This window comes from Semicossyphus pulcher, unplaced genomic scaffold (genome assembly GCF_022749685.1).
Source record: "Semicossyphus pulcher isolate SPU_LCO1_2020_fin unplaced genomic scaffold, fSemPul1.0.p SCAF_4, whole genome shotgun sequence".
Taxonomy (NCBI): Eukaryota; Metazoa; Chordata; class Actinopteri; order Labriformes; family Labridae; genus Semicossyphus; species Semicossyphus pulcher.
In genome coordinates this window covers 15,850,489-15,871,109 of record NW_027211715.1, presented here as the reverse complement: position 1 = coordinate 15,871,109, position 20,621 = coordinate 15,850,489, and the positions used below count along the sequence as shown (strand labels likewise).

The window sequence follows — 20,621 nt, the reverse complement described above, 5'->3', positions numbered from 1 at the left end:
ATCTGTCAGTGACTGTATGCTTGTGTGATTTGGCTACGCAAAGAATAAAAACAGTGACATGGACTGAGACTTTCTGCTTTTCTATTTATTCTTGAACAAGGGCGTGTTCACTCTTAATGCCACAAGTAACGCACGTTGAAAAACCATGAAAAACTATCATTTTTTCCACACACAGTATTTACAAGAACTCAAAGCCTTAACAAAATATGAAACAGCTTACATAATATTTAAAACAAACTGAATGTAACACAAGAATAGATTATATTTTTATGAGGGTATGAACACCTGCTACATCTACTACATATATTTTAACAGTTTTACTTGTAATTATTTGTTAAAAACAGGCATGAATGTCTAAATTATTCAGGTAATAAGAATAACGTGGGTTTAGTTACTGTCCTCGAAGCTGCCACTGCTGCTGAAAGAAGAGCAGAACCTCATGGTGCTCATGGGATCAGACACGTACCCTGAAAGAGACGAACGCATCAAAACAGTGACTTCATTTTTTATTAAAATTAATTTGTGTAATATTGACAATAACAAAACAACACTATTAAGCATGATGAAACTCTATTTTATACTTATTTTGATTCAATTAAATCCACAAAAATACAAACTAACTAACAGTGAATGGATCCTACTAACAAGAATGAGCACTGTGCCAGAAATACTGACTATACAACAACATAATACGCGTTCATCCACCACTGAAAGTAGTCCCAAACAAACAACCTGCACCTGTAACTCCTGTTTGAGTAAAAGTTACTAAAGCTACTACGGTAAAACTAAAATGCCAAGCTGTTTTAGGACATTTATTGGATGGGACAGCTGAAGAGAGACAGGAAACATGGGCAGGAGAGAGAGGGGGATGACATGCACCAAATGATCGGCAGACCGGGAGTCAAGCCTGCGATCAGTACGCCGAGGACTGTTGCCTCTGTACTCGGGGCGCCTGCTCTACCAGCTGAGCTAAACCAGCGCCCCTGTGACTGTATATTTTAAGCTGAGTACCAATGAGACTAAAGACTAAATAGCACCAGCCTCATCCTGAAACACATTTTAAAATTACACTTATTTTTTTAAGTGCAACAAACGAGTGCTTGGAATTACATTGAAGAGAAAATAAACATAACATTAGGCAATACATTGAAAAAAAACAATATTTGATAGGATCAGCTGTTCAAACAGAAATGTGTTGATAATAAATTCCTCCTCCAACACAAAGCCAGGGAAACTGAACAGATCCCAAAGTGTCCAATAGTATCTGTGCACGTGTTTTCTGCAAACAAACCATTTCGATCGATCGGAGAAAACTGCATGTTCCGTCTGAGCTCCTCCAGTGAAAGGCCTCCGGATGCTCGACGCTGCTCACTGCAAAATTAAATGAATAACATCAAGCCTGACTCTAATCCACTGCTAAACAACACAGGTGCAGAAATATATACTGCTTTGTTTACATGGAGAGAGACGGATACGATGGAGCCAGATAGCAGCAGAAGAAACTCAATATGTAATGTCCCACATTATACCTGCTGCTCTCACTTTCTCTGCAGGGGGCTGTATGCAAAATTGATGACAGGTTTGATGGGATGAACTGACAATATCCTTACCACTTTAAAAAAATGATTTAATATTATAAACAATATGTTTATGTTTTTAAAACTCTGTGACTGATAATTGTACTTTTGCTCAATATAAACACCCAGAAGGTCGTTGTCTAAATTTAATGGAGCTTCATGTCCTGTTACTTGGGTCATACTGACTGTTACCAGGCTCTGACTCCCCTTACAAACACACACACACACCAACACTGAGTCACACACAACACAGAGGCTCAAAGCCAGGCGTCTAACAGAGGCCTTCCTCCTCAGTCAGAATGCCATGCATGTTTTATTGCTTTGGCTTTCCTTTGTTTCCTGTTTGGTATCCAAGATACCCCACTGTTCACTGTTGCATTAAGCATCTTCACTGGTCTACATGTTACTGGCAGAGCAATCGTTCAATGAGAGTTATTTCTACAAATTACAACAAGCCCAGACATGATGTTTGTGGGATTCTTGCTGGCCGAATTTGAAAACATTTAATTAAACCTTGCCTGGTGGTAAACAACTTCAGATTCTTGGTTAAAGCTTTTTTAAATTACTTTTTGAGACTTTTTTTTTTTCAAAGGTGGTTACGCTTTTGGTAGCTATGGAGATTATTAACTGTGAAGTCTCTTTGGAGAGTAAAAGGGGCCTGCAGTAATGCCATCCCGGCTCCCATCTGACGATGATTTAGCTTTTTATTAATCTCTATAAACAGATATGTGCATGCAAGTGCAGCTAACTATCCACTCTTAGGTCCTGATTAGACAGAGTGCGTTTAGCAGGCTGTAAAACGCGAGGCGCACCGCACTGCCTTTTCTGTTAAAGCCTACGGTTAAAAAAAGAGCGTTAAGGCAACAACCGAATCATTAACCTAACCATTATACTGTAAACTGACAGGTCTGTTCCCATGTATTTTGGCTAGCTAAAATACTTCACTTTGTGTTCAATAGATCTGTTATATCTGCATTGAAAAATGGACAGGCAGAGGGCACTTGCTCTGGCTTTGATGGAGGGTGAGAGGCTGTTCCAAAATACATTAAACACAGGGAAACAGAGATCCGTGACCCCCACAGAAGGCTCGCCTCTCCGTTCATCCGATTGGACTTTGAGAAAAAACGCCATGACGTCAGGTGCTTTTCTGCTTTGAGTTGAAGTTCTTTCAACTCAAGGCGATCAGAGCGTTTACCCCAAAAAGTGAGGCGCCCAGCAACGCAAAAGCAGCACGCAAAAAGCTCCCCTCTCATTGAAAACAACTACAAAAAAAGCACCCCCAGCTGTTAAAACGCGCTCTGTCTTATTGGAACCTGAAGGTGGCTGCTCACTGCCCAGACAACGCCCAGCTCACCTCAACATCCTAAAGTTGGCAGTTGCTGGTTGCAGTCTTTAGAATGTTCCGGAAACCAACTGCCAGCTCCACACTGCCCCGACACGAGCTGACAGGACAGACTTTTGTTGACTGCTTTTCTTGTTTAAGTTTTTGCTCTGTTTTACATGGACGAAGGTCGTGTGTACTGATGTTCCGCACGCGAGTATAGGCTAGTTGTCAAGGGAACGCACTCTCAGAATGTTTAGGTTTGTTGGGAGAAGGCAAATATATTGGTCAAACTTTCCATGACTCCACCAAACCCGACTCGAACAACTCAATCCGACCAAATCCAAACAACACCAACTGTCCACCAACATCCGAGAGGTTGTTTTGGTTGGTGTTGGTTGGCGTTAGTCTGGGCAATTTGCAGCCACCATTAGTCACATAAACTCGAACTCAGTTCCTGCTTATCAAGTTGCTAGTGGGACTGTAAACAATGCAGCGCACGGAAAAGAAAGTCTTGACTGAAAGTCCTTTATCGCTAATGACTGGCTACACTGGAAGCCCTGAAAAGTTGCCTGTAGCCCCCAGAGGTTATACTGCTGTCAGACGACAGCCAACAGGTTCCGAGAGTCCACTAAACACACATATTTTTATGTAGCTTGAAAATAAATGTATTTTATCCGCATTTCTTTCTGCAGTAGAAAAGCTGCGTCAGTGTCCTTTCAGGGGGAAAGTAACACATACGTGACTTATGCGAGAAAAAAACCTCTTCCATTTCATAATGCCTAGTTGTAATTCTGTTATTTTAATGATCAACACCAGTGAGAGGCCACAGCTGTTTTTTTTTATAATGTGTAAACAAGAAGGATAAAGTAATTTGTTGCTATTCAAAGCTTCATGCAAACAACTTAAACCCTCCCTCGGCTTAAACTCACAGCTGGGCTTTTGGGTACCATGTAGCCATTGTGAGCTTAATTATTTTCACCCTCTAGACCTTCACCTGTCTGTGGAGGTGCTTGAGCTCTCGTACCTCTGAGTCCAGAAGGCGTATGCTCGAGTGTTGAGAGCGTACTCGAGCTCAAAACGAGAGCGCAGGGCGGCCACGTGACTCCGGCCGGGTCCTCCTCGTCCGAGCAGACAGTCCGAGGAGGAGGAGGGTGACAGGGAGCCGCTGCTGTTACTGGAGGCTGGAGACATCAGCTGCCACACAAAACCAACATGTCATGCGCTGAAGTGTGAAACAGGGTGATATTTAGGGATGTGTGGAATTAATTTACCTCAACGTTGCACAAGCATTCCTCCAGGTTGGAAACCACCTCAGAGAACTCAGGCCTGTCCTGATTCAGCAAAAGAATAGAGCAATTATTTTACATGCATCAGGCACAGTATATCCCACAACACACACCTATTCTCTCAAACACTGTCCTGTATCATGATGTGTTTATTTTAGTCCACCCACACATGAAGCAAGGGTGAAATCAGCTTCAAAAGCACTGCCACCCTGGGGCTGTTCAATTATACATCACATCCTCAGAGAGAGGCCAAGGTCTGTCTGCACTCTGCTTCAATACATGAGACCAAAAAATAGAATATTACACAGTAAATATGAAAACATGAGGACACAACGCACTAATTTCGGTCTCAGTAAAAACGTATCTCTTCTGTTTTGTCTGCCCTATAAAAAAATCCTTTTACTGCAGTTTCACAGGTTAGCAGGAGGGAGATGAACCACAGAGGGAGAAATGTGCTTACATGCTCTGCTGTGTAATAAAGCGTCTTAATGATGCAGAGAAACAACAGGCATCACTAAGTGACGATCATCCAGGCCATGTTTGCTGCTAAATGAGAAAAGGCGTGCAATAATGTATCATCTGGGGACGTGACGGTCATCTTCATTACTGCTGCACACGTTTGCAGAAGAAGCTGAGTCATCATCAGAGCCTCTCTGAGCGTCAGTGTGTCCAAACTGCTTGTGTCATGGAAGAATTTTATTGATGAGTTTGAAACTACGAAGCACTCCCCTGGTTGAGTACACACTGGAGCGCACAGCTCAGGGTTGATATAAACATTGTGTATCATTGAATTAAAAAGCAAGTTATTAAGGTGGGTGACTAATTTCCTAATCAAAGATTAGATAAAATTAAAGAAGGGATTATATCAGGTGATTTACCTCTGGGCAGGCGTACCAGCCTCTCATCAGCAGTGCAGAGATGGGTTTGGGGATGGAGTAGCCAATCGGAGGCCGGACGTGATGGTAGGCCATGTCTGCTGCTGCAGCCGCTGGGGACAGAGGAACATGATCTAATGCTGTCTGACAGCCTTTTAGTTCTGTGCTATTGTGATATTTAATTTGTCTCCTGTTATTTTGTATGTCCTCTTGATATGTTTTGTGATTTTTTAAAGAAATAATTAAATAAAATTTGTTAGCATGCTAGCTCTAGGTGCATAAATATCAGTCTTTGGTACACACTGAAATGTCTTAACAACTATGAAACTGATTGCCAGACTCCAATTGACTGGCTTCCTGACTCTAAATGTCTTTTGTTTTTGTTCTTTTTGGGTAAATTTTCTCAAGTGGTCAAAGTTTTTATTGGTCCAATTATTTGTATTAGAACAAAATACCCCAAAACACAAACACCATTCCAACAGCCTCTCTTTCTAAATGGCAAAATGAAGCATGCTAACACTCTAAGCTAATATAGTACAACATTATACCCCTAAACCTCAGTAAGTTAGCATTGTCATTGTGTAGCATTTTAGCATGCTAAAAAATGGCCTTAAGACCAAATACCCATAAAGCACAAGATAATCCCATCAGCCTCTGATGTACTTAATGCTTAGCGCTTATTAGCAAATATTAGCATGCTAACATTCCCAACTAAGATTATGAAAAGAAGAAGAAGAGATACTTTCTAATCCCCGAGGGGAAATTCAATTTTTTCACTCTGTCGGTCAACCATGCTACACACACACACAAAGGCCTGAATTACATACATGCTCAAACAGGACCCTATGGACATGCACTAATGGAGAGATGTCAGAGTGAGGGGGCTGCTCATGGACATGCGCACCGAGCAGTTGGGGATTTGATGCCTTGCTTAAGGACACCTCGACAGTGCCCAGGAAAGGAACTGGCACCTCTCCAGCTACCAGCCCCAGTTCCACACTTGGTCTGTAGCTATGGACTGAACTACCGTCTACCCCAAAACAATATACCTGCTGAACTTTAGCATGTTAGCATTGCTATTGTGAGCTTGTTAGCATGCTCAAGGTGCATTTTAGCTCTTAACAGCTACGTAGAGCTGCAAGAATGGTCATAGACTCTTCGTCCTAGTCTTGCTAAACAATGACCTTAAGAACCAAATCATAATAGGCTATAGACGTGTAAATAATTCCAGTTATGCTCATCTTGCTTCATTTGCTGGATTCTTAGCAGCTGAAGCAGCTAAATGGACTTCAGCCATTCTTAATTTTATCATTTACACTTGAGCGTTTCCTACTGTGAAATGTCAAATGTCCTCTGTGGAAAAGGTGATAGTATAAGAGTATGTTAGTGGGGTCTTGCCTCAGTTTGAAGTCTAGTTTGAACAGTTAAATTCACTATTTAAGGCCCTGACAGACGTGAAGTTAAATACCAGGCTTCAAGTGAGCGAAGGGAATTTCTCCAGTGAGCAGCTCCCACAGACAGAGGGCGTAGCTGAACATGTCGGCCTTCACTGAGTAGCGAGTACACTGGGTGAAGACTTCAGGGGCCATCCAACGCAGGTTCTGCACAAACACAGATATAGAAATATACATACAGGCAAATAGATGAACTGTAATACAACTAGGCTCTAAAATTGAAAGGGAAGCTCATATTGCCTTGGAAAGACATTTTGGAATATGAAGACATTAGGCCATCATACACACACACACACACACACAGGCACACACACACACGCACAAATGAGCCCCAATTACTGACATAAACAGTGTGTCCCAGCAAGGGCAAGAACTTCCTCACAACAGGCATTTCCCAGGAGGTGTAACACACTTAACACCAAACTGCAGGCCAAGCACTCTGAGACGTGATGAGTCAGCACAAAGAGACAAATTCTGCATGACGGCAGTTTTTTTAGCCGGTAATTGATGGCAGGTGCCAGCACAAGCTCTGGCTTGAGCTCCTTCAAAATAACAGCATCCACTTGCGTAATGCAAAGTGCCTTTATCTTCCATGGATGCTGCAGATGGTGTGAGAGAGTATTTGGCCAAAAGAGGGAGAAAAAGTCATTTCAAAAGGTTTGTGTGTGTGTCATCAAATAAATGAAGAGGAGGAAGCAGCACTGACCCCCGGCTGCTTGGTCATGTTGTCTTCATCCACAGATTGAAGGAATCTGGATTCTGCAGAGGAAGGGAAGGACAAGAAATGGTCAAAGAACATATATCCACAGGCAGATAAGTCATTCAGCCTACTTTTTCTAGCCAGTGAATAAAAGATTTGATTGGCATTATTACAAGAAACTAACAGAAGTGAAACGAACAGAAACATGGTCGCCAGACTAAATATTCTCCGAGTGTAGCAATAGGTGATAGTAAAGATATTACATGTAACTAAAATACTTTGTAAACTACATCACAATAGTTGCTTAAAGAAGTGAGATGTAAGTAGTTTATCCAATTCACATTAAACTGCATGGTAACAGTACATGTAGAGTTGCCCCGATATGGATACAAGTATTGGTATCAGCTTCTGATAATGTCTTAAATTCGTTACCAAGTATCCTTGACTACGCCAGTCAGTGCACCGATTCCCTACCATCATTTGTTACACAGCTGTGTTAAATACTTGATTCTGATTGGTTAATTACAGCATTCCAAGGTCTGTTATTTCTCTATAACAGACTGTTGCTATGAAGTAAAGACCGATGCTAGGGATGCAGCTCTAATCACACAATCCCAAGGACTGTAAGCATATCAGTCCGCCAAAAGAAGTCCGGTTAATTTGACGTTTGTTTGTTTGTTTCCAAAGGGACGCAAAACCTGAAGGCTACGACAGAGAGATCTATGAAGTAAACATTAAACTGAATACAGTTCAGGATACGCCAGTGTTTCCAGACGGTGAATGGAAAAGAAAATGTCAACAGACTCTGACAGTGACGAGATAGAAAATCTCAATCAGGTGCTGCGCTGATTTTTGTGGTCCGGTTCCCCTTATCTTTCTTCACCATCAGAGGACATGTTCCCATTTAATGTGAGTACAAACAGCTCAGTTAGGTCATTTCAGCGTGAGTCATTACACCTCGGTTAGCTCATTTAAAGAAGGCTACAGAGTCAACTGTTGCTATGGATGCAGCTGTCACTGTTAATGTTACAGATTATTTTTAAACGGAAAAATAATCATTTCTAAATTAACAAAATGATTTCCAAATCAATATTTTGTGTCAAATTATTGATTTCATAAGTAAATAGCTGTGTAATAAGCGGGATAATGTATAGTGCGCAGGTTGTTATAGCAGAACACCCGCAATGGAATCCCTTCTGGTTACATTATCCTTTACTTATTAGCCCCCAAATCAACTGGTGTTAAGTGAATAATGTGATGATAAAAAAACAACAACAGTGTGGTGCTTGCAGATGTTACTCAGTGCTAGCAAAATGTCAGTAATAAATGTTTTTCCACCAATAATATGTGTATTTTAATCCTGCTGGTGAGGAAGAGGTACATGGTAGTGGGTGGTGTAGGCATTGGAATCGGTATCAAGAAGGAAAAATGGAAAAATGTCTCAGTTCATGATTGTTTTAATTATAAAATTCAAAACCGAAACAGAAGATGTAAATTTCTCTTTTTTTTTTCTTAGTTATGTTGTTTAAAATCTGTATGAGCCTGTGACTTTAAAGCTGCATTAAAACGAGCTTAACTTGAAATGATCACAGCCTATGTGGTCACAGGTGAAAATGACGGGACAATGGAGGCACAAGAGAAGAATAATAAAGTAAGTAAACGGCCTTTGCAATGTCAGTTACAATATCAATTTTACGTTAACTAAACAAGTAACAATAAGGATTTTATTATCATTATTATTATTATTATTGAACAGATTCCCTCACTTGAAATACATGTTGTGGTTCCCTGAGCCACAAACAGTGTATAGGTGAGTGTGGGAGTGGTTCAAATTAGCAACTCGGCCCCATTCAGAGCTGCGAACATGGCGAAAGAACGATGCAGAGTTGGACTTCTTTCTGTTGGACAGGTAGGCGCCTCAAACCAGGTAGGAGAAGCTAACTGGCATGCTAGTGCAACGGTAACCGCCGGTTAGCATGATAACGCAAAGGTAACTGTGATGCTGTCGGTGTTAGCTCAGCAAGGTGGGTACTCGCACAAGAGAGTGAGCGTGAGCTTCTGGTGACGAAGAGCCCAGAAGGAGGGGTACTTATTATACCTTTAAAGCATGTACAACACAATACTGTTGCTTACCTCCGAAATCAGCCACCACTGCATGTCCATCCTCATAAAGCAGGATATTGTGGCTGGAGGGAACACATGTATAATCAGTAATGACAACAGTGATTTCAGACTGATACCCTCCCACTAAATACACAGTGGCACCCACCTGTTGAGGTCCCTGTGGATGATGGGCTGGGTGAGGTTGTGCAGGTACTCCATGCCCTTGGCCACGTCGATGGCGATGATGAGCTTGGACTGCAGGTCGATCAGCCTGTCCATTGACACATCATTAAAGCAGCAGCCACTTAGTGCCAGATCAATGGTCCCTGCCAATCACACACAGCACTTTACACAGATCAATAGGGCAGTCTATAAAGACAGCACCTGGCCACACAGTTAGCGGAGCACTTCATCTGGATCAATGATGATCCGGGGCCGAGGGATTGGTTGAGGGGAAGCTTCCGAAGAGGATAATGGGAGCTGAAAGAGTCGGCTGTCCTGTGCAAACATGTGCTTGTAAATCACTAAATTACTTCTCAGGGTAGTTTTAACTCTTTCTCGATATCGGAATTTAGTCGCCATTAAAGAGGAATCAAATAACAAATCAAATGTTTAATGATGTAAAAGTCTATCGATCTCATAAAGGCCTGCCATCACTTAAATCGCTGGGTTGAAACTTTGCAGAGGTTCAGTACCTGATGTGAGTCAGATTATAGACTACTATATAATATACTTTAAACTACTGTCTGTAGTGCATTCCTCCTCACCTCTTCTGCTCGTGCAGCAGAGAGAACAGCGAGCCTCCAGACACATACTGGGTCACGATGGCAAACTGGCTGGGGTCGTCCAAACACGCACCCACAAACTGGATGATGCAGGGGTGGTTGAGGCGACAGAGGATGGACACCTCTCTGCAGAACATGTCCACGTCTGACTTGGAGCAGTACGTGTTGGCTCGATACCTACAGACAGCAGTATTGAAGAGCTGACCAAAGTCAATGCAAAATTTGTCACCTTCGTGGGTTTGTTAAATGGAAAACGTACCGTTTGATGGCGACTACTTTGTTACGGCATTTGCCTTTGTAGACTCTTCCAAAGGAGCCTGAATGGGGGACAAGTTTGATGGTCAGTAAAATAATCTGTTTATTTAAAGCACATTGATTGTAAAGAAAACAGACGGGGTTACCTGATCCGATGATTTCATTAAACTCCAGCTCAGACAGCTGCAGATGGAAGTGAGAGGGCAGGCTGGCTCTGAGCAGCAGAACTTCTGCTTTCTCTGAAAATACAAAGTGACAATTTTATATTTACAGGAGTTTAAAAAAGCAGCATTACCACACAAGGAAAGTCATATCTTTGTAGTGCCCTCTCTCCAGGTTAATCTGAACATTTATATTTTTCACCTGAATGAGCAAAATACATTTGATTTTTCGCCATGTTTGAAAGGAAAATAAGAATTTTATTGTTTCCAAAAGCATAAACCTCAATGGAAGTAATGCATGTGCACCAAATTTGATTAACTACAGCTATAGTAAAAAACATACCCAGATCAGCCATTACGTTATGACCACTGACAGGTCGCGTTAATGACATAGATTATCTCGGTACAATGGCACCTGTCAGTAGGTGGGATATGTTAGGTAGCAACAAACATTTTGTCCTCAAAGTTGATGTGTTGGGAGCAGGAAAGGCAAGTTTAAGGATGTGAGCGACTTTGACAAGGCTAGACGACTGGGTCAGAGCACATCTAAACCTGCCGCTCTTGTGGGGTGCTCCTGGTCTGCAGCGGTCAGGACCTACCAAGAGTGGTCCAAGGAAGGACCGGCGACAAGGTCATGGGCAGCTAAGGTGGGGAGCGAAGGCTGGTGGTCCGATTCAACAGAAGAGCTACTGCAGCTCAAATTGCTGAAAAAGTTAATGCTGGTTCTGATAGAAAGGCGTCAGAACAGTGAGAACAGCCCATGCTAACCACTGTCCACCGCCGAAAGCGCCTACAATGTGCATGTGAGCATCAGAACTGGACCACGGAGCACTGGAAGACAGTGGACTGGTCTGATGAATCACGTTTTCCACGTTTTACCTGGGGAAGACATTGCCCCGAGTTCAAGGTTGACTTGCCCTTCAAATTCCTCAGATCTCAAACCAATGGAGCATCTGTGGGATGTGCTGAACAAACAAGTCCGATCCATAACGTCTTGGTGCCAGATACCTCAGCACACCTTCAGAGGTCTAGTGGAGTCCATGTCTCAACGGGTCAGGGCTGTTTTGGCGTCAAAAAGGGGACCTACACAATATAAGGCAGGTGGTCATAATGTAATGGCTGATCGGTGCCTCTATGCAGATAGCTCCTCCAGATGATTCCCTAAAGGGGTCAAATACTGGTGAGTATCAGTATGTGATTTAGCGCCCTCTTTATGCCCTTTTCATGTTCAACCCCTCAGATCTAGAGGCTGAGTTTCATCACATTCAGATCAAGAGATTTAAGATATAAAGTGTAGATATCACAGACAGATTTGCAGTTCACAACTAATGAGGAAAGCAGCAAAGTGTTATCTTCAGCATTAAGCCCCCTCCCTTGGCAACAAGCACCGTGTGCTGTGATGACAGCTGACAGTGTTGTGAAGTGTGGGAGAATCTGCTGTGCTTCGCTCCACCTCACTACCTTTAGTCATGCTTTTGATCTTCCCCAGAGGAGACGGGACAGAAACGTAGGACCCATCTGGAAGAGAGCCGACATGTTCAGACAGATTCGTGAGAGGATTTTATGTGATTTTTAGTCCAGATGATTATTTCCAGAGGGGTGACTCACTCACCCCCTCCTGGCTGGGAGTACTCATTGCAGGGGGAGTCATCTGGACGTTTGTAGTGTTTCAGTAAGGTGACGATGGCGTCGTGGCCTGAAGGAGAAAAACATAACAACTGCCATATTTCATTTTCATTAGATATTTTCTCATAATTTAGCTCATTCAGACCTTTTTCATAAGCCCACATCAGGCAGGTCTGCTCGTCCTTCTCCCCGCTGGACCTGCTGGGGTCACAAGCAACCAGGTTCATGTCGGCGCCGCTGTCCAGCAGGAACTGCACCAGGCGCATGTGGCCGTGAAAACAGGCACTGTGAAGAGCTGGATAAAAAGTCAGAGACATTTATCACAAATTGCAAACACACAACTGCCACTTCACTATTTTATATTAAGAGTGACCTGTGTGTCCGTCTCTGCCCTGATGGTTGACGCTCATCACATTCTGGCCCAACAAGAACTTGACCATCTCCAGGTCTTTACCGTAGGTGCATGCACTGTGACACAAGATAGGCACTCATTATCACCTCACACAACATGAATCACAGGCTCAAAGTGCTGCTCATAAATTAAACATGTTGATCCACGGCATGTGTGTGTATTTGTGCGTATAAATAGATGGAGCGTGTGAAACATACCTGTGAAGCGCTGTCTCACTGAATATGTTCTCCTTTGTCAGACTCTCTGGGCCCGACAGCTGAACGATCTCCTTCCCTGCCTCAAATTTTCCATTGTAGCAGGCCCTGACGGGACACAACATTCAATACAACACTACAGTCCCACTTCATGTGATTCACCAGAAACTTACTGATCTCTTCTGACAGTGTAAAGCACTTACAGGTGTAACGGTGTGTCCCCGTAGATGTTGACAGAGTGAGGCTGTATGTCAAAGTTGCCCTGCAGGAGGAAGCGGATGATCTCATGGTGACCAAAGCGGGCGCAGAAGTGCAGAGGAACGTGATCTTCGTTGTCTGTGGCATTTACTAAAGAGCAGACAAGTCAGAGAATGAAACAATCATCTTCACCTACACGGTATAATTGTCTTCTAAGTAGCTTTTTGAGAAGCAAATAGGCTTAGACGGAGGAGGTACTGATGTAAAGTAACATAAAGGCTGTTTTATGACCAAAGGTGAGTGAAGTAAATAATAACCTCCACTTTTTATATGTTGAATGAAATATAGAGAGGTACTCTTGGAGTCTGACCATTGGCTTTGCTGCCTTCTGCCATCAGCAGTTTGATGATGCCGAGGAAACCCCGTGCAGCAGCCAGGTGCAGCGGTCGGTCTCCCACCTCACCGCCCGCATTCACATCTGCGCCAAACTTCAGCAGCAGCTTTGTCAACTGAAAGGCAGAGAGAGGCGAGGAGAAACATAGAAACAGGTGTCAACTTTATGAAGTAAAATTATTATCAGGTTTATTTCTGAGGTTGGTTAATATGACTGATTTACCTGCTCATTGCCGTTATAAGATGAAATATGCAGTGGGGTGAAAAACACGGCATCCTGAAGGTTCACATAAGCTCCATGCTGCAGGAGGATGTCCGCTGCCTGGTGGAAATACAGGCAAATTATGCATTTGGAAAAGCAGTAAAAACGCCACAGCTGTCGATAATTTCCCTCACATTCAGAGCAGAGGGAAAAAAAAGCCGAGCTCTCACCTCGTGATGCCCGGCCAGCGTGGCCACATGCAGGGCTGTGAGGGCGCCGTAGCCTAACTGCTGCACGTCTGACCCTCCGTGGAGAAGTGCAGTCACCAGCTCAGCGTCATCCTGTAATGCACACACAAACAGAGCTGAAACTTTTACTACTGTATTAATATCAAGCACATAAATGTTAGCCATGATTGCTCTGCCTTTACCACATCCCTGAATTAAAGTCACTGTAAAGCAGCCCAGACATGCAGCTAATCATGCTGGCTTTGTGTGTGCTTGCACCCCACCATGTGGTTAAACTTAGACATCTCTTGGACACAGAAGAACTTAAGCAAGACAAAAACAATATATAGATTCCACTAAGAGAGAGTTCTTACTATTTATTTCATATATTTTTTTAATTCACGTATTTTAAGTCTTTAATACCTTGTAAGTGGCCAGGTGAAGCGCAGTGAACCCGTTCCTGGATAGTCTGGAGGGACGCAGGCCTTTGAGCATCAGGGTGCGAATATGGGCCTTGTTACCTGGTTACAAATATTAAATATCATGTTTCACTCAACAAAACATTTTGTCTATATTGGGAGTGACATAAACAGTTGTGAACATTAATTAAATATTGGAAATAGGCAATTTTTTGTGCAATTTCTTTCAAAGAAAGGGTCTAATTTCCGTGAAACCACCAACAGACAGGTCATGTTCAGACAATACTGTCAGTCAGTTCGTAGTAATCCTTCCCTCCACTGTCAGATTTTGCTGGAGAGTTATAAATAGACTCCGGTAGTCATGCATACCTCCACACACGCAGCAGAGGTGCAGCAGCGACAGCCCCTTCTCTGTTCGGTAGCTCAAGTTCACCTTCTGAAAAGCCTCATCGGAGCTGAGCCGGGAAATCAACAGCAGGAAAGTGAGCAGCGCACAGAGGAGAGGGCAGACATGACGAGAACTAGTTGTTCAATTTAAATGTGGTTTCTACTGTACAATGACTCATACAAGCTGGATTAAATTTAAATAAAAAAACAGTTATTGTCACCTGAAGGCGAGTTTGAGATCCACCAGCTCGCTGTCTTTGAGCTGCAGGTCATCTTCCAACTTCTCGACGATGACGGAGTACGACTCGCCCACCTTCTTTTTCCACTCATCTTCACAGCAGGGTTAAACATAACAATTAAATATCATTTACATTCCTTTTTATGGCCCATATGCCTCTTTATAAATGTGTATAAAGTACAGTGTATATTGCAGTGTATTTGAGCTCACTCGCAGGTTTACAAAGACATGTACAACTTATCAGTGTTGGTGACAAGCAATGGCCACCAATAATAAACTCACCTCGCCGAGTGTCCCTCCTTCTATTCAAACCTTGTCGTCTGTCTGACATTAAAGTAATTCACACAATCACAAACCAGCCTTTACCTGTACACGTCTGAGAGGGTCTTGATTTGTAGTTTCCCATTGATAAGGTCCTTCTCTTGTGAAATCTCTTGTGTAGTTTGGTAGTTACTACAGTAAAGCAGTAACACAATCTCTCACACTGTCACAATCGCACAGGTCCAGATAAAGGGGGGATCATGTCTGTGGGCTAAAAATAAACACCTTTGAGTGGAATGCCTGACAACTAGGACAACTGATCTGCCTCCATATGCAAGCGGGCTTGTATCAAAGTCAATGTGTGCGTCTGTGTGAGTGTGTGTGCACGGCATGAGAACAAAGCAGGTTGACAGTGTCTGGTTGTGTGAGTCTGGTTGATGGGAGTCTTTTAGTTTGCCTAATAAATGGCTACTTCAGTGGTTCCAAAACTTAATGTTATATATTTAAAAAAGCAAAACTAAGCTCATAGTCCTGACTGTCAAAAAAAGATGTTTTGTTTGATTGATTTTCAACTAAATTTGTTAAATTTGTGTCAAAATACTTCTCTGTATGTATTTGCTAAATTTTGGACTGTTTTTACTTACTTTATTTATTTTCCTTTCCTTTTTCTTTTAACACTCTTTCTAGATACATATAGCTTTGTTTGGTTCCTACCAAAGCTGCTGAAACACTCATTCACGCCTTCATCACCTCACGACTGGATATTGCAATAGCATTCTTTATGGCACATCCTCCACAATCCTTAATAAACTCCAGTACATCCAAAACTCTGCCGCCCGTCTGCTCACCCACTGTCGCTCCAGAGACCACATCACCCCTGTCCTACAACACCTCCACTGGCTTCCCATCAAATTTCGTATACAATTCAAAATCCTACTTATCACCTACAAGGCCCTTCACAATCTTGCCCCCTCCTACCTCACCGACCTCCTTCTCCGATAGACCCCCACCCGCAACCTAAGATCGACTGATGCCAACCTCCTCACCCCTCTCACCCGAACCAAATACCGGACCTGGGGGGACAGAGCCTTTTCCACTGCTGCCTCCTCCCTCTGGAACTCTCTCCCCCAATACCTCAGGACCTCTCCCTCTCTCCCTTCCTTTAAAACTGCGCTCAAAACCCACCTATTTAAATCTGCTTTTAACCAATGACCTGTTATTTGTGCATTGTATATGTTCTTAATGTTTTTAATGTATTTGCTATTGTTGCTTCTGTTCTTTCTTTTATGTAAAGTGCCTTTGAGTTCCTTTTAAAGCGCTATATAAATAAAATGTATTATTATTATTATTATTATTATTACCCCTAAAAACTGAAAGGAAAAAAATTCTATGAGTCATTCTTAATGGCCGAGAGTCTTTATTTTTGGTAGACGATACTCACTTTTTGTCATTCTTGGCTCTGAAAATATACCATGTTCTTATCAATGCTTAAACATCCATTTGTTTGCTTCCTGTGAAGTTAATACCACTGTTTTTAGAGTCAACAAAATCAATTGCAATTTAAAAAATAGAAAAGTGTGGTCTCGTACTTAAACAGACAAAATAAACTTCTCACATACTCTGAGTGAAATAGAAGCAGCTCAGTCAGTAGAGTAAACATACAGAGGCTGCAGTCCTCGATGCGGCGGCCGCCCGTCCTCGGCCCTTTGCTGCATGTCATCTCCCACTCTCTTCTCCCAACATTTCCTGTCTCTCTTCCGCTGTCCTATCAGTACAGGGGAAAATGACGCCACAAAAACAAACAGTAACGTCAATTGTTTGACTTTTTTTGTATGATGTCTTCATATAGTCCCCTCCTGAACTTCAGCATCTCCTCCAGGTTCTTACAGTGTAAGGACTCCTGCATAGACATCAGCTTCGTGTCTTTGGGTAAATTGAACATAGAGCCGCTCAGGACGGCTTGCAGCATCTCCACAGACATTAAGAATGAGCTCTGTTGATCCGAGCATACAGGAAACAAACAAGCGTTCCACAAACTACAGCTGGAAGCGTCCCCTGAGAATCTCAGTGCTTCTTTTTTCAGTCCCCAGCGGGACAGACACTCCGTCAGGCTGAAACCAAAAAGCTTCAGCTCTTCCATATACGCAGGAGCTTTGACGCTGCGCTTCAGGTCGTCATTAATCCCAAAGATGACTGTCACAAATCTGATCTGTTGCTTGTAATTCACACACAGTGAATGAATGAAGACTCCATCAGGCACGGAGAGGCCTGCACCGACCTGGCAGCCGCTGACGATGGAGCCTCTACCTACAGAAGCTCCCTCTCCCAGCCTGGAGAACTCCACCACTGACCTGGCTCCCACGGAGCAGCTAGGATCCAGGACGCTGTACATAACGCAGACTCCTGAGGAGCCTTTATAGTTCTCACTCACATGAACGCTGAAGGCAGAGGACAGAAGACCCAGCTCTTTCCTCAGCACCACGTCCTCTGTGAGGTGAAAGAGGTACTCGGATGTGGTTCCAACGTGATAAAACTTGGAGTTGTTCAGGAGAATGACATTCAAAGGAGTCCCTTTCAGAAGATGGAAGATCTTTTGGCGTATTTCCACCAGACTGCTCTCCTTTTTTGTGACATTCACAGTGTTGTTGGTGTAATCTATGCTGGCTTCAGGGCCCAGAGCTTGAAGAAAGTCCCCGTATGCGTCTATCTCGCACTCTAAAGGACCCAGCTCTTTCAGCAGATTAAGAAGAGACTTTGCAGTGTCAAAGTCGACATAATATGTGCTGTCAGTGTAGACAAACTCGGTGTCAGAAAGGGAAAAACAACCACTCTGCCTTTGACAAACAGCTCCACTCTCGCGCATCTTCTGGATGCTCGGCTTGTGCAGAAATCGCAGGCAGGAGGCGTTCTCCATTTCAGAGGAATTAGTAGACTTCTCCTGTGAATTCAACACAAACACCCCGTGTGTAGTGCCGACAGACAGCGGGGAGGGGTGGGCTAAAGCTGTAAAGCCAGGTTTGTCGAACCTAACACTCTCATCCTCTGCAGTACTGTAGAGCTCTATGTCATCTGCACAGGTCACCAGAACACCCGGCTTCATGTGAGGAGGGAAATCTACATACATGGCTAGTTTGAGCTCCAGCATCTGGTAGAGAGGGTCACCCAGCGGCATGGCGGTGAAGATCTTCCCTATTGCGCTTGCACTGGGCAAACGCTGACTCCACCCACCTGGAAAGATAGGAAATGTTTAACTTGGGAACATGCCATACATCAGGAGGATTATTTAAGATGTCTGAGCATTTGCCATCAACATTTAAACTGTTAAAAATGCCTTTTTCTAAAAGCTAAATGAAAAGTTAGTTTTTCTTTTAAAGCCCATATATGCCAGATAGTTGAAAAGATTTTGCGTTATTAGACAATAATTTTTGTTGGTTTTTTTATTAGTTAGGGTTAATAGGATTTTGCTGTTGTAAGTGAAAATAAAGAAGAAATAATAGCACAAAACTCCCAAACCTGCATGAATCAGGATGACTCTAAGCGTGCATAGAGCTTTCCCATACAAGTCATTCAGCTGCTGCAGAGCGTACAGAGTGGATCCCCCATTCCCTGCAAACACATGGTCATATTAGTTATAATAATAATAATAATAATAACATAGGGTTTTCTTGTACAGTGAAATAAGGCTGCTCACCAATTTTGGACCCAGGCGGATCAGAGAAAACCTTGTAGTGAATTCCAAGAGGAAGCTCCTTTCTATCAACTTTCTCTGAGATCTGCAGCTCATAAGCCTCTCTCTGTTTCTCATCCACAGCGGTCACAACCACCACATCCCAGAACTCCCCGGGCTGCACCTCCCGACCTGCAAAGATTAATCAGCTGGTTAACACGTGCATCGTTTTCAGCTGAGTATTTTGAGGACATTCTTCCACAACACTACATGAAACAGATAAATCAAATATTAGACTCACCGCGTAGAGAGTTAAACTCTCGGAGTTTTTCTCGTGTTGCAAGTTGTAATTTTGTGTTAAATTCCTGGCTCATACTGTCGTTTCCAGTGTCGATAAAATAAAGGCAATATACTGTCAGGTAAGTTATGTTTAATGGCAGCACTTACAGTGCAGCAAGTTTCCTTAAACCGTCTGTCACTTCCGGGTTCCGTCACGTGGTTAGTTGTTTACAACGTAGGCGGGGAACGAACAGAGCACATGGTTGGGTTGAACTGCACGGCCTTAGGAAGGATATTACAGATGACTTTGTTTAAAGAAATGTTGGTTTATCTCCATAAACATTGAACAATTCCATATTTCATTCTCTTTTGTAAACAGAACACTTAAATATCGTTAATTAGTACATTTAGCTAAATGTAAGTTGCAAAAATTAATCAACAATATTAAAGTGAAATTATAAAGAAGCCTTAATAAAGCTGACAGTAATAATTTGATATCGTTTTGTCCACATATTGATTTGTTTAGTGTAATTTCATAGTGTTATATTTTCCATAAAGAAGAAAAGTAACACTACACTCAATATTTTTTATTAGAAACTAACTTCTAATAATTGGCTAAAAAGTCCCATTTCTTTTAAACATTTTAATTGCATTTGGTCATTTAACTGTGCACAGACTTTATCTGTAAATTTCATCTTCCCACATGATGGTCACTGTCAACATGGCATCAGATGTTCAACAGTGTCTGGAGGCTTTGCTGCAATTTTATTTGCATGGCATCAAGTTGTATTTTGTCAGCAATTATTGCCTTTTTCACATAATCTAAATTTCATATATGAAAAACACTCATTTGTGCAAGAATTAATTTGTACTTTAGCTCTCGGTATGTCAACAAGACATCAGTCCAGACGACAGCAAGCAGGTTGCAGGCCATGAGCAAAAGGAGAAGGCAGATTAGACTCAGATAGACGCTCCTGAAAGTGAAAGTGTTCAGAGCCAGCAGAGACAGGCAAGTACAGGATGCAGGGTAGAGAAGAATGCTGCATTTCTGCATTAGAGGAGGATGGCTTGGGAGTGGGCACCATGATGGCAGCTTGCCTGACAGACTGAGGCCTTTCACAAGAATAGCACACATCAGACACTGCTCACTGACCTGCAGAGTGGTGCAAACTGGCAGCGAGCAGGAAGCTGCCGGCCAAGACACATGATCCACTCATCCAGGGATGCTTTGGATAGATTCAGTTCACGGGATTACTGACTGCTTTGTGTCTGACAGCATTTCATTTTTGGTTACAGATGTATTCCTGTATGTTCCCCTGTCCTGGATGCATAACAGGATGATCACGGAACAAACAAAATACCTGGAAAGCAAGCAGAGCTACCACCTCTGTTAAACCCACAGTCAGAGGCTCGCTGTTCCACTCCATCATGCCCCTCTGCTGGCCGGTGCACCTGTCACAACACTGAAATCACAAGTTACAGTTGGAAACAACTGCAAGCTGTGTCTTTCTTCATAAAGAGTGATTAAGGAGCAACAGGAATGCAGGGTGAGGGAGGTGAACACAAACACAGCAGCTAAAATGAGTATAATCCACTGG

The 20,621-nt window shown here is 42.8% G+C and overlaps 2 protein-coding genes across 2 annotated transcripts; both read right to left on the bottom strand.

Moving 5' to 3' along the window:
- Positions 1 to 64: 64 nt before the first annotated feature.
- Positions 65 to 15,286, bottom strand: tnni3k (TNNI3 interacting kinase). Its single transcript, XM_069679627.1, has 25 exons — positions 15,183 to 15,286; positions 14,800 to 14,908; positions 14,561 to 14,646; positions 14,196 to 14,293; positions 13,776 to 13,886; positions 13,567 to 13,665; positions 13,321 to 13,459; positions 12,956 to 13,100; positions 12,756 to 12,860; positions 12,520 to 12,614; positions 12,292 to 12,441; positions 12,133 to 12,216; positions 11,982 to 12,038; positions 10,506 to 10,598; positions 10,364 to 10,421; positions 10,087 to 10,281; positions 9,486 to 9,590; positions 9,350 to 9,402; positions 7,223 to 7,275; positions 6,531 to 6,663; positions 5,066 to 5,175; positions 4,173 to 4,232; positions 3,926 to 4,095; positions 1,292 to 1,371; positions 65 to 467 (listed from the first exon to the last, which is right to left on the bottom strand). The coding sequence occupies exons 1-25, from the start codon at positions 15,220 to 15,222 to the stop codon at positions 388 to 390; spliced, it is 2,508 nt and encodes an 835-aa protein (XP_069535728.1). The 5' UTR covers positions 15,223 to 15,286; the 3' UTR covers positions 65 to 387.
- A 1,222-nt stretch (positions 15,287 to 16,508) lies between these two features.
- fpgt (fucose-1-phosphate guanylyltransferase) lies at positions 16,509 to 19,133 on the bottom strand. The gene is made up of 4 exons (XM_069679626.1): positions 19,046 to 19,133; positions 18,769 to 18,936; positions 18,591 to 18,683; positions 16,509 to 18,305 (listed from the first exon to the last, which is right to left on the bottom strand). The coding sequence occupies exons 1-4, from the start codon at positions 19,116 to 19,118 to the stop codon at positions 16,888 to 16,890; spliced, it is 1,752 nt and encodes a 583-aa protein (XP_069535727.1). The 5' UTR covers positions 19,119 to 19,133; the 3' UTR covers positions 16,509 to 16,887.
- Between the last annotated feature and the right edge of the window lie 1,488 nt (positions 19,134 to 20,621).